The sequence below is a fragment of the Scatophagus argus genome, chromosome 21 (assembly GCF_020382885.2).
Source record: "Scatophagus argus isolate fScaArg1 chromosome 21, fScaArg1.pri, whole genome shotgun sequence".
In the NCBI taxonomy this organism is placed as follows: Eukaryota; Metazoa; Chordata; class Actinopteri; family Scatophagidae; genus Scatophagus; species Scatophagus argus.
Window position 1 is genome coordinate 13,492,873 of NC_058513.1, and position 27,983 is coordinate 13,520,855.

The following is a 27,983-nucleotide window of genomic DNA, read 5'->3' on the forward strand; positions in this document are numbered from 1 at the left end:
GACACAGTGCGACAAACCGTGTCACACTAACCCCATAGGCGACTGACGTTCGTGCCAGGCAGTCGTCAGCAGGTGAAATCCTCTCACAGTCTATGACAGCCGTTAATGGAGTAAGAGGAGTTGGCCCTAATGAGAAAGTCGCACAGGTTCAGTGCTATCCAGATATAGCCCTGTTGACTGCTTACATTAGACATAAACACATTGCATTTAACTCTTGAATGGCAGTGTTGTCAAATTAAAGACACTGTGGAATCAGAAATCATCTCTTCTTCAGTGTACAGAAAGATTTTTACTAGTCATACTAGCTGCGCTGCTCCAGGGATGCTAAAGTCAATCAGTTGGTCCAACACTTTAGTCTCGACTGAAATATTTCTACAACGATCAAATGGATTCTGACTGTTGCCCAGACTTTAAAGGTTCACAGAGGATGAATCCTACTGACTTTGATGATCACCTCATCTTTCCTCTTGTGCAAACATAAGGCTGGCATTCGGTGGTTTTGATTTACAAGTCTCAAGAACTGTTGGGTGGATTAATAAGAAATTTCGTACACACGATTCCTTCTCTTTTTGCTGATCCTCTGTTCTTCCATTTAGCACTATCATCAGATCAAAGTACTAAATCATCAAGTAGTTTAGTTTATGACCAAACACCTGCAAAATTAATGATAATTAATGTTACTGCTAATTAGTAAATGCTAGCATACTAACATACTAACACAGCTTGACTGTAGATTCTAGGTGTTACTTTTAAGAACTTTTGCATTTAGTTGAAATCTTTGGATTTTACATTGCCATGTTTCTGAAAAAAACAAAAAAAAACCAAAAAAAAAAAAAACAAGAATTTCCCTCCAGGGATTAATAAAGGAATTCTGATTCTGATGTGCATTATTTCTTCTTTTAAAAACTCAAAGACAAGCTGAAAGTATGAGTAAATGGAAAGAAATGACTCCATTAATCAGAAGGTGTCATGCAGACGACTCTTAAGCGTCAAGTGTCCTTCCAGCACATGAACAAACTCTTCCAATTAGCAGGTGTTAAATGTTGGACATCATGTACTTCCTCTTAAACTCTACTGATCAGGATTTTTCTCAGGAAAGACTGAGGAGTCCAACAGATTAGCATCAATTTCTTGGAAAATGTCCCTCCTTTGACTGACAGCTGATTACCCGACAAGTGAGACAGTGGACTAGTGATCTAATTCAGTCCAAGCTGTAGATACAAGCAGCAGTAATAGCAACAAGCTCACAAGAAGAAGGGAACACGACTTATCACAGCTTCCAACACATCGTGCAAACAACTAAATCTGACTGTAACCCTTTATATTTAGCAGAGTCAGAACTGGGATCACCATCCACCCACAAGGTGAGGTGAAGGTAAGTGTGTTAAATCTAATGCTATTCACAGGCAGATGGTGTAAGAGAAAAGGAAAAACATCTGTCATGAAAACCCTGACGCAGCACCAACAGTAGCCCCTCCACACATGGGCACACATGTGACATGTCCAGAGAGATTTAGTTAATCAGTCAGATTTTGACCTTAGGAGCACCAGATCTCCAAGGCTGTAGCCAGAAATTTAGAAATACTGAGGTCATGGGTTCACCCTCTGCAAACCCAACTCAACCAGAAATCTTATCTATCAGGCCGAAATGTTTCCATCCTTTTGATCATCTCATCACCAGTTTTCTCAGTTATTCTCTTCTCGCCCCACCAGTGTTACAGTACATACCATAAAACTCTCAAGGCAAAGAAGCACCTTCTGCAGCACCACAGGCAGAGGCATTCAAAGATTTGGATGTCGTCAGTCCTCATTTGGCACGAGCGCTGATGGAACATATGAGGACATGAATGAAGACACACATTACAAATTAAATTTCTTCAAAATAACATAAAAGCACAACTTCTGTTTATCATTCCGAAATTCTTAAAGTTATTGACTTTATAGTAAGCGTGCAACATAAAAGCTGTCACCTGCAGCCCAATTAGAGTTCTACAAACGTCAAAACTTGTAAGGATTTTTTAAAATGTGGATTACGGTTGAAGAGCACTTTATCTTGCATTAGCTAATGATCTGCTGAGTTACAGTTTGGGAAAGAAAAACAAACAGCACAACAGACTTTAGTGAGCTAGAGCTGAGGGTCAACTCAGGATGTCTTCTCACCTGCATGTAAAAGACTGTCCAGGTCAAAGGTGAGAACTACTTATCAGAAAAAAAAACAAGCAAAGGTCAAAGTAACATTAAACATTACGCGTTTCGTTCCACAGGTCAGATTAGATCGGGGTGTCAAACAAAGCACACTTTAGATCACAGGCTGATCTAAAGTGAACACTTTGAACACATTTTTAAACATACAGAATAAAACCAGACAGGAATATCATTCCAAAATAAATATATATATATATATATATATATATATATATATATATATATATATATATATATATATATATATATATATATATATATATCACCAATGATGCAAGGTTAATTGAAGAAAATGCATTTATATGTATATAAAACCTCCTGTCAAAACAAGTTAGAAATACAAACATGCTGCAAAAAACAGTTTATTACAAACATTTTTGTGAGAAAAGGTTTTTTGCAGCATGTTCGTATTTCTAACTTGTTTTGACAGTTTTTTTAATTAAAAATAATAAAATACGAACATGCTGCAAAAAAACCTTGAAAAAAGGGCTTTTCCCACATGAATGTTTGTAATAAACTGAAAAGACTTTAAAACAGTAAGTGTTCAGACATTACTGCTTGAGTAAATGGCACATGGTTTCACAGAGGACTTCTTATGGCTCAATTAAAGTAGTTGGAATACAGTTTCATATATTGCTAGTGAACTACAGTATTTATTATCACCATTAGAGATACTTTTATTAACTTTCTTTGTAAAGTGTAGGCCTGGTGTTTGTCGCCATGTGAGCAAGTAGCAGATGAGGAGATTTTCCTGTGCCTGACATAACAATAACATGTTAAGGATAAACAGAAATAAGCAGCCATTCATTTCATTTTCAGAAAAACACCACCAACACCAGTGTGAACATGCCGTGAACACACCAACATGTGTCGGCTGATTGTGCTGAAAGTGATGTTAGGTCGACTCACGGCTGCTCTCCAGGCCATTCGGCGTCTCTGGGTTTGCGTGCACGTAGGAAATGAGACAAAAACTCACCCGATCGTTTGTTTTACCGAAGCGATCATGTGAACGATTGTGTCAGTTAACGACACAGCACGCTGGCACCATGTTTTAACTTGTTGAAGCAAAACAACAGAACACAAGAGCAGCATCGCGCATGCAGCCGGCGTTTCAGTTGCCTGCAAAGCCCACAATGCATTGCGGTTTTCCCACTCCGTGACATCACCCTTTCGAGCCCGGGGCGGCACGGATGGGCGTGTCGTGACCGCTTTCCGACCGGAGGGAGCAGTGCGCTAATTGCGCAAGTAGAGACGTTGTTGTTGTGTTGAAAACAATAATAAAAGAGCAAACTAGGCCAACTAAATCAACAGCCTCGGTTGTATACGGCAACAGAGCTCGACTTGATTGACGCGGGAATGTTCCCAGGTAGCCAATAGTAAGGCAAGGCGGCAGTTGCGCTGCATTATGGGATCTGTAGTTTGTGTGTTATCAGCGCTTCATATTGGCGGCCCATTAGTAACAATAATAATAGATTTATATGAAATGAGCTCGCGAGCCGGATATAATTATACGTCGGGCCGGATGTGGCCCGCGGGCCGTGAGTTTGACACATATGGATTAGATGTTGCAGTGGTAGGAGACACCGACAAAAACAAAGCTATTATGTAACACTGCATGTGTTTATAAGCCATACTGATGTTGATTAACACAACCAGAAATGCTGTTAAAGACATCTTGAAATCATTTAATAAGACTTTTGCCAGAGCATAATGTGGATTACATGACATTTGGGTCACAGCTGTCTCATATCGTCCTCCCTTCAGAAGCTAAGAGGACAAACTTACAACCCTACAGATGCTGCCAGGTTACTAGAGTGAGTTAGCAGAGATGGTCCATGCATTCGAATGACTGTAGCATCACTGCTGCATGAAACCGTAATATGAAAAGTGTTTATGCAACGGCTGCTGCTGTGTCAGGCCTCGCTCATTAGTGAAATTGGGCAGTTATATCCTGTGGTGTGTTAATCCTCTTGTTGGTGTATTAATGTTGCCATTTCTGCATCAAATCATCCACTGAACAGACTGGAAACACCCCAATGTCACTCTAATCATTCTAACTGCTATTATCAACAGGTAGAAAAAAAAAAGAGCATACAATAATAACATCTATAAATAAGTACTACAACACACGTCATATTCGATAGAAAACATATAAATAAAGATATAAATTAAAAATATACTGTGACACAGAGTAAGGCCACATAATGTAGGAAAATGTGCAAAGAACATGCATGATATCTGATTGCTATTGTTACCTCACTTATTTAAACCTTAAAGGTCCAAACAATTGTTTACTTATATACACTATATAGGCGTAAGTATTGGGACATCTGACCATGGCACAAACAGGGACTTTAATGACGTCACATTCTAAATACATATCCAGCTTTGCAGCTATAACAGCTTCCACTCTTTCGGAAAGACTTTCCACAAGATTTTGGTTTGTCTCTGTGGGATTTTTTGCCCATTCATGCAGTAGAGCAATAATGACTGCAGGCACTGATGTGGGACCAAAAGGCCTGGCTGAGCACCACCCTGTGCTCTACAGTCGGGTTATTATTTGTAAGCCTTTACTGCCCTCTACTTGCAAATAATAATATAACTAGTTTTAAAAAAATAAAACAATGAAAATATGAAAATAAACAAGACTTTTATACTTTTAACATGATTCTGAAAATATTTTTTTTTTAAATAAACCAATCTGAATAAACCAGCCTAAAATATGAATGTTGTAAAAGTCAAAAAAGAATAATAAATAAACTTAAACCAATAGAAAAGTTATTATAGCCTAATTCTGAAATGTCAGTGGGGAATGCCATTAGGTTGCAATGATTAAGCCTGAATAATCGAGTTGTTTTTTAACTTTCTGGTTGCTACCACGGAGAGGAGGTAATGACGTGATTTGTTGTGTGTACTTGTAGATTTCCACCACAAGGCGGCGCCCGTGTGTTAAATTTAAAAAGTGTCTTCCACGTTCCCTGGTCTGTTCGGCGCGGATACGTCAGGACAGAAGAGCAGCACACAATCGCTTTCATCTTAACGCTAAGTTTTATTGGCACGTTTAGGCTCATTCGCGACATTTTAACGAAGTGAACAGTTTTCATTCACGCAGAAGAAGAAAGTCCCTCGTGCTGGCGTGAGGTTGGGACTGGACCTGTCCATCAGCCTCGTGGTGCTGAAATCCCCTCAGCTCCTGCAGCGTTTGGGACACCTTTGTTTCTGCACGTACGAATTAAAAAAAAAACCTCATATAATAAGCTGTGAACTTTGGATGATTATAATTATGATTTTAATGAGAATTAGTGAATGCACTGACTATAAAGCTACAAAGAATATCAGAGTTTTTCTCCCAAAAATCTGTAATTATAGATTCTGTCGTTCTTTTAACTATTGTGGTGTTTAAAATATTCTTTAGATGGATGTATAGGCTAAGTACCCCTGTGCACCGTGTGCGTGTGTGTGTGTGTGTGTGTGTTTGTGCGCACGCCTGCTAATGTTTGGTATTGATGTCTAATTTTGACATCATATAGATTTTCTTTACTAAAGTTTATCATTGCAGTGCTGTGAGTCTATTAATTCATATTAGAATACTGAATAATGTCTTCCTTAACGTCAGAGTCAAGAGTCTCATACTGGACATTAGGACTAAAAAAAAAGGCTTTTCTTTCCTCCAGGCTCTTGTGAGGGGGTCGTGATGTGGTGCTCACTGGTTCTTATTGGTTGAAGTGATTGCTGCCATGGTTGGAAATTAACATAAAAGAGGCAAGTGGCGAAGGGATCCACTTGGGGGCAAGCTGGTGATGCGTCATAGCTCTTGGTGAAAAGGAGAGACAAAAAAAGGGGACTAAAATAGCGCCAAAGCTCCGGGTTAATGTGCACCAATGGCCACGAAGTCACTTGTGGTTTCAGAGCTGCGCGCAAAAGTGCCACAGGTGATAGGAGGTATGGACACAGAGATGAGAAGGCTTGAGCGTCCGAGGTGTTGCAAATAAGTAACAAAAAAAATCGCTCCAAACTAACTTTGCCATGTAATACCAGCGGCCGAAAGCTCTGCACGGTGCAGAAACCCTACGATTTCACCACGTCACTTCTCGGGAGATCATGAAACAACATCGGATGTGGCTGAGGAGAGGACAAGTTGAGGAAGCTGAGGAAAGCCATCTTCACCGATGAAGCAGCCAAGTTCCTCTTCGCCTCTCCCTTTACGCACAGGCGAGGTGAGGACGGGGAGCATCACATCAATGTAGAGAAAACACCAATGAGCCATCCCGGGTGTTGAAAAATCGACAACAGACGAGTGAAGCACAACTACATTTTTTAAAAAATTAAAAGTTATTTTAAACAACAAAAAAAAGCACACCATGGATGGAGGAGGAGGATCATCCGGGCTGGCCAAATCAGCCGCCGTGAAACTGTCCGAGATGGGCGAAAGAACGAAACAGTTAGGCACCGCGATGAAGGATCCCCACCAGCAAAGACGGATCATATTAGTGATTGTTTGCGTGGCTCTCTTGCTGGACAATATGCTCTACATGGTAATCGTGCCAATTATTCCAGACTATCTCGCTGAGCTGGAGAGTGAGCAGTCAGAGCACGTCCACGTAGTGATGCACCCTAACACTTCAGCCAACAGCACAAGCCAAGACAAAAGCATCAAGGACAATTTAGATATCCAGATAGGAGTACTTTTTGCATCTAAAGCCATCCTGCAGCTGTTAGTTAACCCGCTGTCGGGAACTTTCATAGACCGGGTTGGATATGACATTCCACTTTTAATTGGACTGACTGTTATGTTCGTGTCCACCTGCATATTTGCATTTGGTGAGAACTACGCGACGCTCTTTGTGGCCAGAAGTTTGCAGGGTCTGGGGTCTGCTTTCGCGGACACCTCCGGAATCGCGATGATAGCTGACAAATACACGGAGGAGTCGGAAAGAAGCAAGGCGCTGGGCATCGCTCTGGCGTTCATCTCTTTCGGGAGTCTGGTGGCGCCTCCTTTCGGGGGTGTCCTGTACGAGTTCGTGGGCAAGCGAGTGCCCTTCATTGTGCTCGCCTGCATTTGCCTGGCGGACGGCTTTCTGCTGCTGACAGTGATCAAGCCGTTCTCCAACAGGACTAGAGAGAACATGCCAGTCGGCACTCCCATATACAGACTCATGATTGATCCGTACATAGCTGTGGTGGCCGGGGCGCTGACGGTGTGCAACATCCCGCTGGCCTTTCTAGAGCCCACCATAGCCAACTGGATGGAGACCACCATGCACTCCTCTCAGTGGGAGATGGGGCTCACCTGGCTCCCAGCCTTCTTCCCTCACGTCTTCGGTGTGTACATAACAGTTAAACTGGCAGCGAAGAATCCAAATTTGCAGTGGTTCTACGGAGCTTTAGGTATGGTTATCATAGGAGCGAGCTCCTGCACAGTCCCTGCATGCAAAACTTTTGGGCAGCTCATCGCCCCGCTGTGCGGTATTTGTTTTGGCATCGCACTGGTAGACACCGCCCTGCTGCCGACACTTGCGTTTTTAGTCGATGTGCGTCATGTTTCGGTGTATGGTAGTGTTTATGCTATAGCGGATATTTCATATTCTGTCGCATATGCTATGGGTCCTATAGTGGCGGGTCAGATAGTGCACAGCCTCGGGTTTGTACAGCTTAATCTCGGTATGGGCCTCGTCAATGTGCTTTACGCGCCAGCCCTGCTTCTGCTGCGCAACGTGTGCCAAATGAAACCGTCCTACTCAGAGAGAGATAACCTGTTAGAGGAGGCTCCGCAGGGGTTGTACGATACTATCAAGATGGAGGAGAGGAGGGCTAAAAAGAAGGGCTACAGTTCGGCGGGGAACTGCTTGTCAGTAGATGAGAATGGATTTGACCCCTTCAGAGCACAGCGGTCCTTGTCAGAAGAGTCGTCCGGTCAGGAGTACACTTAGACCGGCTACAATCTGACCTTCCCCCGCCCCCAAACATTCCCCTGGAGAGAGGCAGGAAGGTTATAGTCTAGCAATTTAAACTTTTATGTAAGTACCGATGTGCAATATAAACAGCCAGTCACCAGAATCATGACTGCGTGACTCGATTTCCAAAGTTTCTGTTCTTTTTTCTTTCTTTCTTTCTGTTTTCTTTCTTTTCGACTGTACTTTCATTGTGTCGAATTCAAGTCTGCGTAGCGTTTGTCATGGAGTTTTGTGAAAGATCTATCAGCTACTGTTGAATCTGTGTGTATCAACGAGTATTGTAAAAAGATATAAATAGATTAATGTGCGTACAAGATTATATGGGACCAAATATAAGCAGCACACTCCACCCGTCCCACCTTACATAAAATAACCTATATTTTTAGTCTCTGAGGAAACTTTTTTACTTGCACATCAAGGGCCCGATTTTCTTTTTCTTTTTTGTGGTTCTTAAAAACAATCGTGAATTTCAATTTGTAACCCGCGGGCCTGTTCGTTATTTATTTTTATTTCAAACTTTTTTTTGTTGTTGTTGTTGTTGAAATTAAATGTATCATAATAAATGGATTTTGTACATATGTGGATATATGCACAATGTAAATTGTTAAAACATATGTGGACCTCTACAAAATGTGTGTATGTGTGTGTTTGCGTGCGCGTTTGTATGAAACATTTTGTCAAAACGTGTAGGTAAAGAAGTCAGTCTCCTTAAGACGACCCGATGTGTATTCATTTATCAGTTGTCGTTTTAATAAATCTGTTTGAACCTGCGTGACGGCGCTGATCTCGTTATTATTTCCAAATTCAAATGATTAAAAGAACAAAAGAAGTGTGGAGCACATTTGGTTTGAAATAGGATGAGTTTAGGCTATGAAAGCCAGCGATTCAGATTAAATATTAAAGCATCATGGTTTTCTTAAAAAAAAAAACAAAAACAAAGGACAAATCTCAATTTCATTACGAGTGAAAAGCGAGAAAAATATGAAACGTCCTGAAAAATAATGATTTGAAAGTTTGATTCAGATATTTGACTCCCACATGTTACAGTTTTCTCATTGCAAGTCATGCAAATGACAGAGGCAGCGCACAGACGCCACAAAGTGAAAGCAACAACAATAACACACACGCACACACACACACACACACACACACAACCTCATAAGTGAACAGAGCCAATTGCACAATAGTTTTGACAATTGGGCTACAGCTCATAAATTACAGATTCAAATGGTGCCAAATTTACAGATTTGGCACAAGCACATCCGTATCATCTAAAATCAGGCTGGCAAACTCTGCAGGAGACGCAGGACTTAAATCTAAAGAGCAAAAGCGCCATCACTGTCATGCGTGTCCACCGGCAGGACCTTCACAGGACCCGTGAATGACACACCGAAAAACCGACGCTCGCTCCCTTTTTTCTGTATCAAAATTATAATCGGATGTGGGCGGGTGGGGGTGAAGCGAGCCGTTATAATATGTTCCGCGAATAGATTTCGATGGGAGGAGTTTCTTGCCTCAAGGGGGTAGGTAGACGTAAACACCTTCAGCATCTTTTCCAAGGCGCGCTTTAATGTGGACTCACAGCCGTATGGCGAGGCGAGGGAACGGGGGAGCAGTCCGGCGCCTGCACGGAGCTTTACACTGATACAGGATTTCACGGCGTGGACGTGGGAGGCAATGTGAACCTCCACAAACTTTTCTGACCTCTCGAGTGGTGGGCTGATCAAGCAAGGTAACGTATTTCCTCTTTTAAATAGTAAAAAAAAAAAGAGAGAAGGTTTTCTATTTATTAAGAACTTCTCATCTAATGTATGAGTCTTTAGCGAGGGTTCATCTTATTTAAACTTATTCAAGCGGCTTTAAAACCAATTCTGCTCTGAAAAGAAAGTCTGAAAAGTTTTCTAGTCCGTATCAATAAATTCCCTTGTTTTTAATCAAGCCAATTAGCATCCAATGATGCAGGATCATCAAGAAATGTCTTTGGAAAGTGAAACGTTCAACTTCAGCTTTATTTTGTCAGTATATTTTTTACATACACCGAAATTATTTCTCTGCATTTAATCCACTACTGATTGAAACCCACACACATGCAACATGCAGTGAAACACACACAGGAGCAGTTGGGGTTTAAGTGCCTTGCTCAAGGGCACACAAACATGTAACTGGTTGGACAACGTTAGTTTCCTGCACAAGAAGGGACAAAGTCGCCTACACCTGCTGTGGTTCTTTGCAGTGTGCAGGACACTACTGAGGACTTTATATGACACTGCATTAACTCTCTACTTTGACAGCATCGATCAATCACTTCACCACACCCAAACCTTTCCTGGAATCAAACTGGCAACCCTCTGGTCACAAGCAGCTTCTACAACCTCTAGGCCACGGATGCCATTCATGCTATGCAAACAGTTTGAGTAAATACCACTTTGTTCAATCACAAATTGTTTTATTGCATTACTTAAACAGTATGAGTATATAAAGAGTGTACACTGTAAAAATCTAAGTGGTTGACCTTACTTTAAAAAAAGTATGCAAACTCGTTGCCTCAAAAAAATTGAGCAAAGTAATCTTAAGATTAGTGAGTTGGGAAAGCTCGCTTTTTTTAAAAGTGTGCGGTACTAAATCAAGTAGTGCAACTAAAAAGAAATAAAATTAAGTTCATGTAACTCAATAGCCATGCTTAGTGTTAACTTAAATTTTTCATTTTGTGTGGACTGCTTGATCCAGATTTAACCCCACTTAGAATTACTAAACACCCACAACTTACTACTCACTCATTTTTCAAGTTCACTTAAATTAAACAAAATTAATTTCCTTGAATGAGTCCTTGTCCTTCTTCCCTCTCTTTCTTCTCCTCCATCCTCTTGTCATATTTAATATGTATTTTAAAGCCAATTGTAAAATTGCTCATAGTGTGATCTATGTCTGTTAGGCTATTGTAATAACAATATGCATTAAATCTATGATTCAGTCTCAAGTATCACTTTCTTGTACATTCAAGTACAAACCAGCAGTTAAACAACAAACTTGTGGTTTGATTTGACCGTAGAACATGACATGGACAAGGCAAAAATAAAACCACACTCTTGTGAGCTAATTCTATGCATGTAACAGTCTCATAATATGAAACAGGTAAACACCTGATAACTACAGGACTTTACAACAACAACTCTTTGCAATACAAATTGGAGCTATTTCCACCATTAGCATACCAGCACAACATGGTACAGACTTTAATGGCATATTTTTTAAAAAAAATTGAGATCATACACAAGCCAGCTTAGTTGCATGAAAGCATCAAACTTTCTCTGATAACAGAACATTAATGGCTGCATAACGTAAAGTGCTTTCTGACAGCTGATGGCACTTTACTGGTCTAACCCAGCAGACTGTTCTTCAGAGTTAACAGTTTTGGTGGGAGGTTTTTCTTTCCCAGTCAAAGCATCACAGTCTGAATGAAGCTGAGTGTCTTTGCCATGCATTTTGGGTAATCCAAATGCAAAGCATATGTAAGCCCAAATAACAGACAAACTGCCTGAGGCAAGTTTTTAACACGATCCATGACAATACCTCCCTCCAGAATGAAGGCAGTGGAGATGGGCTGGAGGTCTGGTCATGTCTGGTGTCTAATACACAGAGAGAGACTCTATAAGTCTAACCCACAGTATCTATAGACAGTCCAGAAATACTAATTACATCCAATGTTTGAAATTCAAAATATGCACAAAAAATATTCTGTATGATGAAATATACTATAATGATGAATTAATTTTAACACTCATGAGATAGATTCATTTTGATTTTCTTAAACTGATTTGCTTTTGTTTTAATTCAGTTGCTCTGATGTTAACATTACTTTTACTTTACATGCAATGTGTAGACAGTTGTTAGGTGAAAATACCTTTTACTGCTGGGATTATGGAATGCATGGATTGATCACCATCTGCCCGAGCCTGGAAGAGGACAGTTAAAAAGAATACAACAGTTTAACACAACCAAAGCTCACCACGACTCACAAACATCTTGTGTCCAGTACAAGACAGTATTATAATGTACATATTCTAGACAAGATGACCTTAAAGAAAAACACTGAACATGCCAGCAAATACGTTCCCTATGGTAACAGGCTATGATAAACTGAGTGTAAAGGTCTTTTCAGACAGGGTAACACTCTTGTCTGATCCTCGTGTGAACAGACAAGCACTGCGCGAGGAAACAGTGGGCGCGCTCATTGTTCGCGCTACACATGGTAACCATGAAAACGGCACTGCTACGGATATCAACTAGTGTTAAGTGAGGATAAACAAAATAACAGTTAGTTGACTGTGGTGATAACCCGAATCACAGGTCGGCACACATTGGTAGTCCTGTCTTTGACAAGCACAGCCTGTTATTGTTGGTAGCTAAAGTTAGCTTAGACTTGTTCTGATGTTCTGCCATGTAAATGCCCTCCTGTGCATGGAAACACACAAACCACCGGGATCAATCTCTCATCTTGACAGTCTCAATAAATCAATGGGCTCAGAAAACAAACAAACAAACAAACAAACAAACAAAATAAAATAAAATCAACTCCGGCGACAGGTGTACACTAAAGTTTCTCCTCAATTTTAACGTGACAAAAGTCTTTAATGTTTCCTATTTTCAACACAGAGGAAGTCGTGGGTTGAATAAAAATAATAAAGTATTGACCAAGTTTCATCAAAATGTAGCCATGTTATGTCCATAATACAGTTCAGCTATGCGATCAAGTCCAGGGAACTAGCGCCTTTTCAAGAGTAAACTTGCATGTAACTGGTTGGACAACACTAGTTCCCTGTACAAGAAGGGACAAAGTCGCCTACACCTGCTGAGGAGACTGTGCAGGACACTACTGAGGACTTTTTATGACACTGCATCAGTAACTGCTTGTCCGTTGGAGGTTACAGAGAAAGTTGCGCCATTTTCTAAGTTTCACAGAGCAATTTAAAGTCTTTGCACTTTGCATGCTCCTTGGACGATACATTTTCTGGCCGCATTTTTCTGTTTTTAGCAAGTCTGGATGCTTTTAAAGGACATTTGCCTGCGTAAAGAGGTTACCATTTTCTGCCTGAATGAGGTGAGTTGTTTTCTCTATTCAAGTATTAGAAACTGCTGGAACATTTCTTAGTTAGTTATTTCTTATTAGTTTGAAACATGTACATCTGAATGTGTGTAAATTTGAGGTTGAGTTAGTTAAATTTTGAACATTGGACCATTGCAGCACTGTGATTTTTGAGTAGCTCTCTCTAGTTGTGTGTTTTCTACATACAGTTTTGCAACAGTAGTGTAAAATTCAAATTATTCGATGTAGTTTTGAAAAGAATTCAATGCCCACTTTTAACATTAGCCTCATTTGCCCTACTATTTTTGTTCAAATTTATGCAAAAACTGAGCCCTTTCCATGCTTGCATCAGGAATGTATGTGTATATTCAAGTCTCTCAATGCACTCCGTAGCCATTTATCCCGCTTTCACACCAGAAGCGTGGCTCAACCGCAAACTGTAGACTCTCAAGTGAAGTTTCGCTGTTTGTCATGTGAATTTCTTGAACCTTGCACTGAAACTGAATACTTCCACTCAGCTGAGGAATATTCACTTAAAAGTAAAACACAACGTTGATTGTCCTTATAAAGACTGTACGTTTCTGAGTAGTGTATACTCCACTTTCAATGCACACAAAAGTAAAACACATAAAGAGCATACTTGGAAGAATTTCAAATCTGAAATAATTGTCAGTATAACCAATGATGCTCGTGATGAAGCAGCCCATGAAAGCCAGGGTGAGCTAGAGCAACTGGCAACTTCTGACACAGAAGACCTAGAGGTCATGGAAGAAGCCTGCAATGATCTTTGTGGTTTAGGAAAACAGCTTGAACATAATCTAGCATCTCTGTTACTGAAAACGCAAATTATTCTGCATATCCCAGAGAGAGCTGTGCAAGAAGTGATACAACACCTTTGCCAAATACATGACCTGTCATAACCATACTGTACAGTAATGTCAAGACGGTACTTAAGAAACTTTATTCCAATGTGGATGAATTAGTTGTAAAAGAAAGTATCTGCGCTGTTTCAGAAAGTAACGTGATGACATCATTGTGCGGCAAACATGGATATCTTGGAACTGTAAAAAAGCGGGCAGCCTATGTGAGGAATAAGTTTCCCCTGGTGATGCCTATAGAATATGTTGTTGAAAAAGGCACAAAAACAGTTGCATACGTCCCCATACAACACATGCTACAGAAACTATTAAACAAAACTGACATTTTAGATAAACCAATGTCAGAAGAGGTGCATGTTCCACATGAATGTAGTTCACATGCCGATGGAGAGCACTTGAAGGAAAATTGCCTTCTTTCAGTGGATGAGTTCACAGTTGCACTGATACTATATGTTGATGACTTTGAAGCAGCCAATCCTTTGGGAACATCAAAGCAGAAACACAAAAAATGTGCAGTGTATTGGGTTATTGTTAATGTCTGCCAAATACGATCAATGCTACACTCTATTCAGCTCGCTCTACCTCCACAATCAAACAGTGTGGTTATGAGAAAGTTCTGCAACCTCTTATCCGTGATCTTGTCTCATTAGAACAGCCTGGTGTTTATGTAGAGCAGCTAGGCACAAGTGTGAAGGGAACAGTTTTGTTCGTAGCAGCTGATAACCTTGCCACACATTTAATTGCAGGTTTCCATGAGTTCTTCACAGCAAACAAATTTTGCAGAGTCTGCATTGCATCCAGAGGTGACATTCAGCAACAAGAGGTAAGTTCTGGTTTGTTTCATCTCTGAGATAAAAACTGTCATGACAGGCATGTGCAAGAGGTGAAGACTCAAGCTTAAGTCAAAACTCTGGGGTGAAAGGACAGTGTCCTCTCACTAAAAGTCTGAAACACTTCCATGTGGTCATGGGTTACCCTCCGGGCATTTTACATGATGTCCAGGAAGGAATTGTCCCCATTGAGGTGTCTCTGTGTCTGACAGACCTGATTGGCAAGAACTTATACTGTAGATATGCCAAATGAGGCTATCAGATCCTTTAATTACACGTTTACAGACAAGACTGATCAGCCTCAGAAAATTGGCAAAGCATTTTCAACCAAAGGGACCATTGGTGGAAATGGTCACAAGAACTGGTCCATCATTAGGCATCTTGCACTTTTTATTGGTCACTGTGTCTCTGAGGGAAATAACTCTTGAGAAATTCTCATGCTCCTCAAAGATATTGTGGAGCTTGTTGTGGCACCTAAGCACAGGCCACTGATGACACGCTGCACTTTCTGGAATGCAAGGTGGCAGAGCACAGAGAGCTGCTGCAGTCAACATTTCCAAATTTAAGGTTCCGACCAAAAGATCACTATGTGGAACATTACCCAAACTTTTCCACACCACAAAAGTCCACAGACTTTGCGCTCTTTGCAACCACGCTCCTCAGCATCTTTCTCGCGCTAAACAAAACGCATCACCTGACCGCATGCCTGAACCCGGCCCGAGTCCGCGTATAATGATGGAAACTAACCGATCCAGCCCATCGGGTCCCGTCAGGCTCGGACAAAGATCTTCAGCTCTAGCCCTGACTCTTGCTACTAAACACCAGAAAGCACTCAGCTACTATTTGGACTGTAGCTCATTTTGGTTGCAATGGTCTTGGTCACATCTTTTCCCAGTGATTTTCAGAGATTACTCCCTCAAAACATAACCACTCCTGGGTCAGTGCTTGTTGCATCATCTGTCTGCATTAGTGGAAGTATAACACAGATATGATGCTCTGTATTGGTTCCTGTTCAGATCTCCCTGAATTTGGTTAGATTACACAGATTGTTGCAGCTAATCCAGACATTTTGTTTGTCTGCAAAGAAATGACAGCATGGTAGCATGAGCACTTTCGGTCCTAACAGCTATGCTACACTGATGGCCCTTCTATGTGTGCAGTTAATCTGTCTGATTTAAATGATGTCTTTCCACTGTCGGCATACAAAGTACAAGGGGAGCTTATGGTAACTCTCAATCGATTTCTTATTTGCTAAAAGTGTCCATGTTTCTTTTTTTTTGCTCAGATGGCTACACAACAGAAGCTGATGATGATAGTTATTTTTTGTGAGGGGGACATACGAAAAATGACAATGACTCCTGGTCCAAATGGAACAAATATTCTTGCATTTGCTCATTTTGTATGTATTCTACAGAGGACACGTTAGAAAGCTGCAGTTTTTTAAAGCGAGTCTGGTCCTCACTGCATAGTTGTTCTTAATACCCGCTTTGTCGTGTGGCACACAAAGCATACAGTATTTCCTTTTGTCAGTGTTGTTGTTTTTTTTCAGACTTGAAAATTGTTCACAGAACAAACAATTAAAAAACGGTGCTGTGATTGTATATGGAAGGAAATGGTTTCATAATTCAATACACAGGTTCTGTATTAAACAGTAAGCAAAAAGTAAGAATATACTGCTGTAATTGTTGGCCCATTTTTTACTGTTATTTTGGATTTGCATCTGATATTTCACACAGCATCATTGTTAACACAAAATTGTTGCTTTGTTATGTGTCTAAATAAAATAAATAAAATGTACTGTGTTGTGTGGTCATTAATAGAAGAAGATTTTAATTGGAATTTTCTTATCCCAAATATAATATTTTAACAAAACTTGAATTTTAAGTGTATCTGATTTATAATATTAGGTTCTGATTGCGCTACATTTAAGTTGACTCAGTTTTTTTCTATTATTATGTAAACCATTTAAGTGTATATAATTTAAAAATGTTAAATGGCTATTGCACATTTAACGTGACTGTACTTGAACAAATTAATTTTCTCTACTGTCAGTTACTTAAACCATTTGAGGCAATCATTTAATACAAATGGTTTAAGTACAATCAACTTATCCGGGTTTACAGTATACTCTGAAAATAAGTACAAATAATCTTAGTGTATTGGTCAAAATGTTTTAGGCATATCTTTAGGAAAAATGAAACAAGTTTTCAAGATGCACATCTCTTTCCAGCCGTTAGTGATGAGGCGCAGCTGGAATTAGGAAGAAAAATGTTGAACAACGGAAGCCTTGTTGGTTCACTTTCAGACGGTGCTGTGATGTAGAGTCACTGCTCAGCAGGCCTAATTTTATTTACTTTCCCCCCCTTTTACATCTCTGCTCTTTTTCCTCAAATGTCTTCACATGCTTCATGCAGGGGGAGGCTGCACTCAAACCGTCTCTACGGGATTTCACAGTATTTTCCCCCCTTGAATGGACTAGAATTCAGAGATGCCAATCTTGGAGAAAGAGACGACCACAGACCGAGACAGCCAAGTATGAAAACATTTTTTTTAACATCCTTACACGATATTTTCACCTTTTCAGAAGGTCATAACACAGAGTGCTGTCGCTGTCCACGGTCCTGAAGTGAATTTCAGCACCTCGGACAGCGGCAGCTTCACTTCAGCTATTTGACCGCTAGCGGCAAAAACACTGACAGGCCATTCTCAACCACTCAAGTTCTGTAGTTCTGTACGAATGTGAGATTCTTGTACTTCACACAAGTGTTTCCATTTCAAGCAGCTTGATACCGCAATGAGTATTTTTACTTTTGGATACTGTAATAAGCGCTTCATTCCTTTTACTTATAGTGGAGTATTTTTATCATATATATGTTATAATGTCCACAAAGGAAGTAGCAGAAGCAGCACTCAAACAACCACTGACCAAGCTGAACTAAGATTTATTTGCAAAAAATTATAAAAAAAAAGTCTTAACTGAGAGTCCGTAATATCCGTAATATGAGTCCAAGCAAGTGAACACTGAGTCCAGAGAAGGTGGAATCATGGTCTGCTTGGCAGGTGAGTCCAGTGTGGTCTGGTAGCTGATGAGGAACAGGAAGGGAACTGTCCAGGAAACTCACAGGGGAGGCTTAATAGAAGCGGTAACACCAGGGGATTTCAGGAGACAGAGCAGTGAACCTGTGACACAGGAAAAAGAGGATTAGCCACTGGAAACAACAACCTTTCATTGAGAAATAAGAAACAGATACTAATAAAATCAGTCACACCATACAGATATACAAACAGGGGTAAGGAACTACTGAAGCTGAGGCTTTCCAAACGAAAGGTAGGCTGCCGAGGGAAGATATCCCAAAGAAGAGCCACCCTGAAGCAGAAAGTTCACACACTTCCACACGCTCGCACAATGTCGCGAGGCCAACTAGGAGTGCACAGATGAACAGAGCAAACAAGAAGGAGATACGACCACCCAAGATGCCACCCAGCCACTGTTGGTCCTCTGCTCTTAAAGGAGACAAAGAAGTGAACATAAGCTTTGGGGGAAAGAAAACCAGCAAAATAAAGAAACGCTCTGCACAGAAATAAATTAAGAGAAGGTGACTGAGCACATAACCTACAATGCAGGAAGAACTGAATACCACCAATCAATGCAAAATACATCACCAATGGGGGATCATGAGCAGGTCACTTCAGAGGGAGGAAAGTCACTACAGAGGAACCTATGAAAAATCATAAATGTCAATATGACTGTAGTTTAGGGGAATAATCTGGAGAACAAACAACACAGACATTGTCCCCATACCCACAACAATTAGAGAGGTTTACAGAACAGGAGAGTGGGTCGGGTTTTCAGCAGGAGAGAAAGAGAGAGTTGGACAACGGTTAGCTGCATTTAAAGGATTCCCACACCCTATGACTGGCTAGTGATCACCAGCTAAGCAGGAAAAAGGAAATCATACAGGCCTGCAGGGGCCACATTGAGTTGCTAATGGCGGCATTATGCAACTGATCAAACATAAGAGATAATCAATTTGCATGTTCCATTCTTTAACAAGAGTGTTTTCAAGTTGTACAAGAATGTGGGACTTGAAAACACTCCAAGCACCGAAGATGAATCATTAACTCGGGTTCTAATAATAAAATTGTAAAGAAAACTAACTTTAACTAATGAACAGTCAGTGAATCACAGCAAGAACAGCTGCTGCCCTTTCATTACACGTTATGACTATTTACACCAATGTGTTGTTTTTGTGACATCAGGTGTTGCCAAAGGTCCCTGTGCCACCACTGAAACAAACCCTTGACACATACTTGAAGTGTGTCCAACACCTGATTAAGGAGGATCAGTTTAAGAAGACAAAGACCATCGTGGAGAAGTTTGGGGCTCCTGGAGGTGTGGGAGAAGTTCTCCAGAAGAAGCTCTTAGAGAGGAGGGACAAGACGACCAACTGGGTAAACAAAAAAAAAACCCAAAAAATAAGAATGATCTTTGCTGTAGACGCATGAACTGGAGAAAAAGAACAAATCCTGCTCGATTTTCCCTTGTGTCAATAAAAATTTGTTTGGACTTATTAGTCATTAAGCATAGCTGCATGTGTTTTTCCCTTGTACCTTTTCTAGTTCATCAAACACTACTTTGGAAAACTCAGTACAGTCACTGTAAAATCATTAATGAACTCCCTTCAGTTACTATATTTTTGCTTTATTATTATCATTTTAATTCAGTTTATTGAATTTGACCTTTCAAAACACAATATGTGTAATTAGCATGAGTTTTGCTTGCAGTGTTTTGTAACAATAACACATAAAACTGTGCATATGCTCTATTAAGTCTGAGGATAAAACTGAAAACTGGCCCAGATTTTGTCTAAAATATGACATAATTCCTAAAATAACATATAACCCATTCATAAAGGAAATGAAAAATAGTGAATCACCTGACGCTGAAGATTTATCGGAGCCTCTGCTCGTCCTTTGTTGCTTCAATCTGTCCTCCTGCCTCCCGTCTGGGTGATCGGTCAGTCCACAGCTCATCCAGCTCAGTGAAATCTATCAGGCGCCCACTCACACGCCGACTCTCTCCCTCTCTTTCCATCTGGCAGTGATACACTGTAATGGTCTTTTACTCCACTGCACACAGGTCTGAACACTGAAAGTAATAACTTGAGTCCAAAACGCTTAACGAGGCAACATTTCTCAAAGAAAAGTGTCTGTGCTTGTCTGTGACTGTGGTTTTATTCAGGTCTATGACTACTGGCTGGAGGACATGTACCTGAACAACAGGTTGGCCTTGCCAGTCAACTCCAGTCCTGTCATGGTGTTCCCTAAGCAGACATTCAGAGACCACAAAGATGCCCTCAGGTATGTGCTGGAGTTTTATTTCTGATTTTATTCAGACTGTAAAATGTTTATCCACTCACCTTTTTTAGCTGTTACAATGCATAACTATTAACTACTAGATCATTGCAGATGGCTTGAGAATATCCACGTGTCAGGTTCTCTTGAAAACTACTGAAAACAACATCCTCTAAACTGCATAGGTTTCGTTTTCCAACTACAATACAATCTATGACTCACTTTTGCAGCCACTGACAGGGTTTTTGTTCTTGTCAGCAGGCACAAACTCAGATTAAGATCTGAGTTACAGAAACGGACAAAAAAAAAAAAAAAAAAAATCACTGGCGTTGTCTCCTGGCCAAAGCTCTACTCGTTATTCAATGGGCCATGCGCCCACCAGACATCACACCAGTCCATCCAGCCCTGTAACTCAACATTAGCTTTTGTCAGCTCGTGCCGCACTAACTGAATATTTCCAGAGCACCCCCGAGCTGGTAATCCACTCACACAGACACTCATTAGATTGGGAGTGACAGGACCAAGCTCTCCACAGAGACTGCTAGTCAGGCCTCATTTAAGGGTGTGGTGCTCTGCGGCCGCCTCCTTTGTATTGATCTGGCTTTGAACGTAATAACGCTGAGACAAATGACACACAGCATAAGACCTGACAGGGCTCTGTGTTTTCCCTATTTGCCCACACCGCCCACTCACACATACAGACTGTCTCTCTCACTAACACAGATAAACACACACAGCTCGCCCACTGTATCCTAGTAATTTACCATAATGTTATTACTGTTAGCCCTTTGAGAGATGGGAGTACATCTAATTCTAAACTGTTTGCTGTGTATGGTCACCTCAAATTCTGCACCCTATTTTCTTTTTTAATTTCAAACTTTTTACTCTTTCAAGATTTGCGGCTCATCTGATCAGAGGAGTGCTGGACTACAAGGCTCTCGTTGATACGTAAGTTTCACCTGTAATGGATTACCTGCCAACCTGCACGTCTCAGACCTCATCTGTGAATTTAAGATGAAAATAAAACGAAGTACAAGCGCGAGAGTCATCTGAGGTAGTCTGATGTGTGTAATAATGTCTCGCAGGCGAGCGCTGAAAGTGGATTTTGCTCGAGGCCAGCTAGCTGGGACCCCCATGTGCATGGAGCAGTACTACCGCCTCTTCACCTCCTACCGCTACCCGGCACTAAAGACAGACATGCTGAAGGTCCAGATGAATGCAGCCTCCTCAGCGCCGGAGCACATCATTGTAGCGTGCAAGAACCAGGTCAGGACGCCGGCCTCTGAGGACACTTTTCACACTCCATCACACTTCTGACTGAAGACAACACAAGTATAATGTTATAAGAGTGTATTAAGTTTATTGATGGATGGAGAAAGGTGACATTCTTTTTTATATGAATGTTATTTTCTTACCATGAGAGACATGGTGTACGTGCTGCTGTAATGGCCTCTAATGCAGATACGTGATTCCTTCATCAGATTTCAAACTACAGGACCACTGAGAGCACCTAAATTGCAACGGATTTCAAAGAGGATGAGCACAACGTCACAAAAATCACATCACTCTATTACATCACAAAAAATGATGTAATAGACAAACAAAATACAAAATACAAAATGCTAAACTGAAAAAGTATAGTACAACATGTTCACTTCAAGTACCCAGTACTATTACTCCTCACCATCTGGCAGATGGCTAATCATTTGACCGATTTTATCTATAATTTGAATTTCAAATGGTTTAGGAGAGTTAGAGCTGAGCACAGATGCATTTTGTAGCTCCACTTTCTTCATAAAATTATTGATTCTATGTAGGAATGTTAAAATGTCCATTTGTGTCTCTTTTTGAGCTACAGCCAAGAGCGGCAGGAGCTGAGAGCCTAAAGGTTTTGGGTAGACTCACATACACTACATGGTTCAAATTATACATGCAAAAGCTGCATTTTGTGTATTTCTCAACTGATGCAGGTCCAAAGCAACTATTTTGGTAGCTCATGGATTGTGGCCTTAAATTAACACAAACAAAGTCACAGCAGGAGCTTCCACCTGGAAATGGTTCTGGGAACTATCAGTCTGTGGCACATAAGGGCCTGTCCCTATGGAGATACAGACAGTTAACTAAATTATTGCTGATTGAATCTGACACTTTGCCTCCTTAAGTCATATGTTTAACTGATAGCTGCACAGTAGAGGAGCCATATTTGAGGTAGCAATTTAGGCACTATCATTATCAGCACTATCAGTGTCCTATTTATCTTATTTTTCTTTATTTCTTAGATATAAATAATTATTAGCAGGCAAGGACACAGCTAAACACAAGTATTCACTATCAGATGACACAGAAGAAGAGTTAAGAAACACATGATTTCTGTACTGTTTTTCTCACTAGTTTTTCGTATTGGATGTAATTGCAAACAACAAACAGCTCAATGAGACGGAGCTGTTATCCCAGCTGGAGAAAATCATGAAAATGTCAGAAAATGCTGAAGAGAGACTTCCTCCTATTGGTATCCTAACATCTGACGGGAGAACCGAATGGGCACAGGCCAGGGAAGCATTAACAAAAGGTCTCAGCTCTAATTTTTCTCACTTTCAGATGTTTCAAACAAAAGTAAACACTTTCCAGACAAGTAAACCAAGACACATCTCACCTCCTTTCCTCTCCTGTCCAGATCAAACCAACAGGGACTCTCTGGCTCTGATCGAGAGCTGCCTATGCTTGGTGTGTCTGGATGAGCCCAGTGGAGTAAAGCCCAGGGACACTACCAGGGCCCTACTGTTGCTGCACGGTGGCGGCCGTGACAAGAATGGGGCAAACCGCTGGTATGACAAGTCACTGCAGGTAGGTCTACATTCAAGGCACTTCAAATCCTCCACGAATGTCTGGTTTGTTAGCTAATCCATCCTCTCTCAGTTTGTTGTAGGAATGGACGGAGTCTGCGGAGTCGTGTGTGAGCATTCGCCATTTGAAGGAATAGTTCTGGTGCAGTGCTCTGAACACGTGATGAAATACATGTAAGACATCACTCAATATTATGCTCTCAATGAATGTGGCTGAGGCCAACAATAAAGGAAGGGTTGTTGTTGTGCCGCACAGAACAGGAAGTCCGTCCAAGATGGCGAGGACCTCCAGCATCAGGGAGCTTCCCCCTCCAAGGAAGCTGCTCTGGAAATGTAACCCACACATCCAGGGACTCTTAGCAGCATCTGGAGACAGACTGCAGAGGCAAGACCAACATAACAAACACGTAAACATGTCCATGATTAAGTCTTTCTACGGATGTCTGGTTACATGTTTTCTGTGCTTTCTCCTTCAGGCTGGTGAATAATCTTGATATGGATGTTCTTACATTCAAAGCCTATGGGAAAGATTTCATCAAAAAACAGAAGATGAGCCCAGATGCATTCATACAAGTTGCCTTACAACTTGCATTTTACAAGTAAAGCACATTCATAATATGTATTGTCAAGTTTGATGAAACAACTCCTAATTTGCCCTTCCAAACATTCTGACATCGCCATGATCATGTCGGTCATATACTCAGGTGCAATGGAAGGCTCGTGTCTACTTATGAGAGTGCATCCATTCGGCGTTTCCAAGAAGGTCGGGTTGATAACATTCGCTCGGCCACCCCTGAGGCCCTGGCCTTTGTGAATGCCATGACAGATGGGATGGCCACTTTAACTGTGAGTCATTTTTCTCACTTTGACCCCTCAATTACCGAGTAACTCCCACATTACTGGTCATCACACCTGCTTAAATGAAACAGGTGCGACCAGCCGCCTCGGCACTCCAAACTCAATCCCCCACTCCTTCATTCAAATAGATGATCTCCCTGCAGATATAACGGGTCTGTGAAAAATGAATTTAATGGCTATATTTCTCTCTTTTTGTACATTGTGTAAAATGATTTTTTCAACAGGATGCAGATAAAATTAAACGACTGAGGGATGCAGTTAATGCTCAGACAAATTACACCATTGCTGTAAGTATTTCAAACCACTTTTAACATTATTGTGATAGCCAGAATTTAAATTTGTAAACTAAACAACCACACATGACGTAAAAATGTTGCTCTATTTCATTTATGAGTATGAAATACTCACTCTCTGAAGACCTATAGGAACAGTTCGAGAAATGCGCTTCAGCATTTTATTGCTGAAGGGCAGATTAAGTTGCCATGATATAACATGTTAACTGGTGAACTTGGTTACAACTTAGGTGCTTGTAGGGCTCTTTTTGTATAACTTAAAGAAGACGGGCTAACCTTCAAACTCTTTCAAGGTATAGTCCAGCAGCAGCCCAGGTAATTCTGGAAACATGGTCAACAATATAATCTGACATCACAGACTGGAAAATGTGCTGTACACAAAGCAAGGACTTCCACTGTCAAATTGAGGTACTAACTGAAAATATTTCATTAGCGTTAAGCAATGAAGAAATATCTTTCAGGCTATTACGGGAATGGCAATAGACAATCATCTCCTCGGGCTTCTGAGGATCGCAAAGGATCTTAACATGGAGAAGCCAGAGATCTTCTGTGATGAGACGTATCTGATCAGTAACCAATTCATCCTTTCAACCAGTCAGGTAACCTGAGGTCTGATTATTCTCTAACAAACAATGTTTTAACACTTAAAATTATTTAAGTATACGTGCATATTCATCTACCTTCCTAGAACCCTAGGAGTCATCATATTCCTCATCACACAGGGATTCTTCTGTTGAGGAAATACTGGTGCTGTTATTAAGTTGCTGCTTTGTATATCATCCATTCTAACTTCCTCCTCTGTTGAGCAGACGCACAGTAAAACACCCAAAGTCACTCCAACAAAATTAGATTCATATACACACACAGAGACTCCTATTTGAGCCTCATTAAGCTGTGAAGGGAAATTCAGTTCTTGAAACCCAGAAACATCATCTGCCTTATCAAGGTGGAAATGGTGGTGATCAACCATTTTCTCTTGGAAGTCCATACTGACCTTTACCAGTCACAAAAGATAACTGCCATTGGCAAATTTGATCAAGCCTGTTAATGCTGTGTTGTCTCACCTTGATGTCAAGGTGAGAAAACCCAACCCAACCCTCCAGCAGAAGGGAAACCAAGCACAAATACGTGACGAAGAGGGACTTCAAAAATAGTCCCTGTAGTCATTTTAAAAGGAACTGAGACTCCAAAGGTGCATTGGCAGCACAACCAAATTTCACAAAATGCACAGGACTAATTAAAAATATTTTGTTTATGTTGCTGTTCGGCATCCTCACCAAGGGCTTGGTACTTCCTGATGTAGTCTCTTTAATTGGAGACTCTGCCAGACTTAAGTACTACCCTCAGCATTGAGTTTATTCCCTTAGACCAACTCTGTGTGTAGCATTAGTTCTCTTGACAACACTTGAACCCCACACACAAATAATATTTTATGTTGCTGCATTATTATACAACTTACTGAGACATGTTGTCTAAGTGTATTAAGTGACTATGGTATGACTTTTCCAATTTCTGGTAGCAAAACAAAGAACGTCTACCGTTTATCAAAGCAGTAACTTGTCAAATTCACACCACTGATGTGTAATCATTTGAAATTATCCATGCCAGAAAAAATATGTTCATTTTTCTACACTATTGCCACTAAATAAAGGTGACTGGATAATGCTATATTCATCAAAACTTTGCTGTTTTACACATTTTGTGACTACTGACTGTATCTTTTAGGTCATTGTCAAGAAAAATACAAAAACATTTAATGGTTTCAACTTGTCAAATGTTGAAATTTTCATTGCAAAGACAATGTTTTTGGATTCTGGACTGTTGGTTGGACAAAATAAGCTTTTTGAAGATGTCATGCTAGGCTCTGGGAATGTGCAATGAGCTTTTTTCTTCATTCTATTACAGTTTATGGTATAAATTAATAATTGAAAACAGAATCAGCCAATAAAATCAATAGTACTTATCAGCTTGTTCTCTTGATTGGCTAAACTGATCTAACCCAGACTTTCCTTTCGTATCCAGGTCCCTACCACAGTGGAAATGTTCTGTTGCTACGGCCCAGTGGTGCCCAACGGCTACGGCGTCTGCTACAACCCGCAGTCAGACCACATCATCTTCTGTGTGTCTAGTTTCTGGGAGAACACAGAGACGAGTTCGGCCGTTTTTGTCAAAGCCCTGACTGAGGGCCTGCTGGAAATCAGGGACCTGTGCAATGTAAGCAGCGCCATGGCTACCAAAGCGCCTGAGAGCAGCCAAGGAGCCGGCCAGCCTCATAAATCAGGGAAGTAAGCCATATTGGGAGAGCACGCTCATGCAGCTGCTCCACTCAACAATCGCAGACTTAGATTTTAGCTTTAGACTCAGTAGTTCAAAGGCCTTCGTGTGTCTTTGTTGTATGTGCAATAGTGTTCCTTCAACAACAAAACACAAAGCCTTAAAGTTCATATATAGTAAGTAAATGTTAAAAAATAGGAACTGAAACTGGTTTGCTTGTTTGTTTGTTTTTGTCGATGTGTGTAGACATTAGAATGATTTCAGGTCCAACAGTGACCGACTCGGTAGACAGAGATTAACTGGTCTGCTGCCTTTAGGAAACTGAAGCCATGCCCACTTTGTAGCATTGATGTGAGGGGCAACTCCTCTATTAAAGAGTGAATCAACTGAGTGATCCCAATGTGGACATAATAGTAATGTAATATACAGGGCAGGATTCTGTTTAAAAAGGAAAAAGGAAAAAAAAAAAAACAAAACAAAAAATATTTAAGAGACTCATAACAAACATGACATCCTGAAAAAACTGCCACCAACCTAACCGGTTTCATTTTGTGTGTCCAATAAACTGGATCAGTTATACTATCAGATACATTTTAATGTGCTAAAATTGTTTTACTATTGCACTCTAGTTATGTAATTTTTTTTGATTCCACTGATGCCATAAGGTTGCCAAAGAAGTTGTGTGTATCTGATGAGGCACTTTAAGATATTTCTATAACCTGGTTATAAATCATGTGTGGGGAGGGAAAGCATGTGATATGGTTTCAGTGGCACATTTGAGGTCATCTAGTTGTGCTGTATGTGAGTGTTCAATATTATAGCGATATTTACTAAGTGTAATTAACTGTGCTTCTTAATACAGTCCAGTGGTGACTGAGGCAAACCACTGTGTTCCTGTGTACATAAATGCTTTTATTTGCACTTAGAGGTAGAATATGGGTGGGGGTGTATTCTTATACTGTAGGTACTTTGTGCAATAACACTATAGCAAGTGCAGTGAGGCAATGTATAATTTACCAAATGAGAAGTTCATTAGATGCATGGAGTTTATGTAAAATTAAATAAAATATTGTTGCTATTTTTGATATTCAGAAACATCTGCCATCCGTAACACCAGAATGAATTGTGGTAATCTACATCACGCATGCAGTTTTGGTCAGAAATGTTCATTTAAAGTGTAGTGTGACATGGATTCTTCTGCAAATGTATATTTATATGGATCTTGTTTCAACCTGTGGTGGCTCATGTTACAGCCAATCAGTAAAAACATAAGGGTATTTGTCTTGTGTCGAGATGAGCCATGTTTGTTACATATCTATCTATTCTCATCAGCCAAAGTGAATGTGTACCATGTAGATGAAGAGAAAAAAACTACAGGTGACACACAAGCATGTTTATTCTTACATACAT

General features: G+C 40.5%; 2 protein-coding genes and 2 long non-coding RNA genes across 4 annotated transcripts; 2 read left to right on the plus strand and 2 right to left on the minus strand.

Annotated features, from left to right (window-relative positions):
- Positions 1-5,779: 5,779 nt before the first annotated feature.
- Positions 5,780-8,852, plus strand: slc18a3b (solute carrier family 18 member 3b). Its single transcript, XM_046378343.1, has one exon. It carries the CDS (start codon positions 6,567-6,569, stop codon positions 8,133-8,135), a length of 1,569 nt encoding a protein of 522 aa, XP_046234299.1. The 5' UTR covers positions 5,780-6,566; the 3' UTR covers positions 8,136-8,852.
- Positions 8,853-10,288: 1,436 nt separating this feature from the next.
- On the minus strand, positions 10,289-20,354 carry LOC124052907. Its single transcript, XR_006842074.1, has 5 exons — positions 19,888-20,354; positions 18,614-19,398; positions 17,928-18,130; positions 12,061-12,112; positions 10,289-11,785 (listed from the first exon to the last, which is right to left on the minus strand). It is a non-coding gene; the product is annotated as an uncharacterized LOC124052907 (long non-coding RNA).
- LOC124052906 (choline O-acetyltransferase-like) lies at positions 17,193-26,758 on the plus strand. Its single transcript, XM_046377691.1, has 14 exons — positions 17,193-17,483; positions 19,211-19,402; positions 20,193-20,311; positions 21,200-21,253; positions 21,391-21,571; positions 22,697-22,874; positions 22,980-23,149; positions 23,222-23,322; positions 23,405-23,533; positions 23,625-23,747; positions 23,853-23,994; positions 24,231-24,293; positions 24,761-24,898; positions 26,322-26,758. Exons 1-14 carry the CDS (start codon positions 17,439-17,441, stop codon positions 26,586-26,588), a joined length of 1,902 nt encoding a protein of 633 aa, XP_046233647.1. The 5' UTR covers positions 17,193-17,438; the 3' UTR covers positions 26,589-26,758.
- Positions 20,361-23,092, minus strand: LOC124052908. Its single transcript, XR_006842075.1, has 3 exons — positions 22,959-23,092; positions 21,721-21,815; positions 20,361-21,622 (listed from the first exon to the last, which is right to left on the minus strand). It is a non-coding gene; the product is annotated as an uncharacterized LOC124052908 (long non-coding RNA).
- Positions 26,759-27,983: the final 1,225 nt, after the last annotated feature.

What these genes read in the sequence shown, in the direction of transcription:
- slc18a3b (XM_046378343.1), top strand. Translation starts at nt 6,567, where the DNA reads ATGGATGGAGGAGGAGGATCATCCGGGCTGGCCAAATCAGCCGCCGTG.
- LOC124052906 (XM_046377691.1), top strand. Translation starts at nt 17,439, where the DNA reads ATGCCAATCTTGGAGAAAGAGACGACCACAGACCGAGACAGCCAA. An exon ending in TACAAGGCTCTCGTTGATAC is followed by an intron (nt 21,254 to 21,390) that starts GTAAGTTTCACC and finishes AATGTCTCGCAG; the next exon opens with GCGAGCGCTGAAAGTGGATT. An exon ending in GGTATGACAAGTCACTGCAG is followed by an intron (nt 23,150 to 23,221) that starts GTAGGTCTACAT and finishes ATCCTCTCTCAG; the next exon opens with TTTGTTGTAGGAATGGACGG.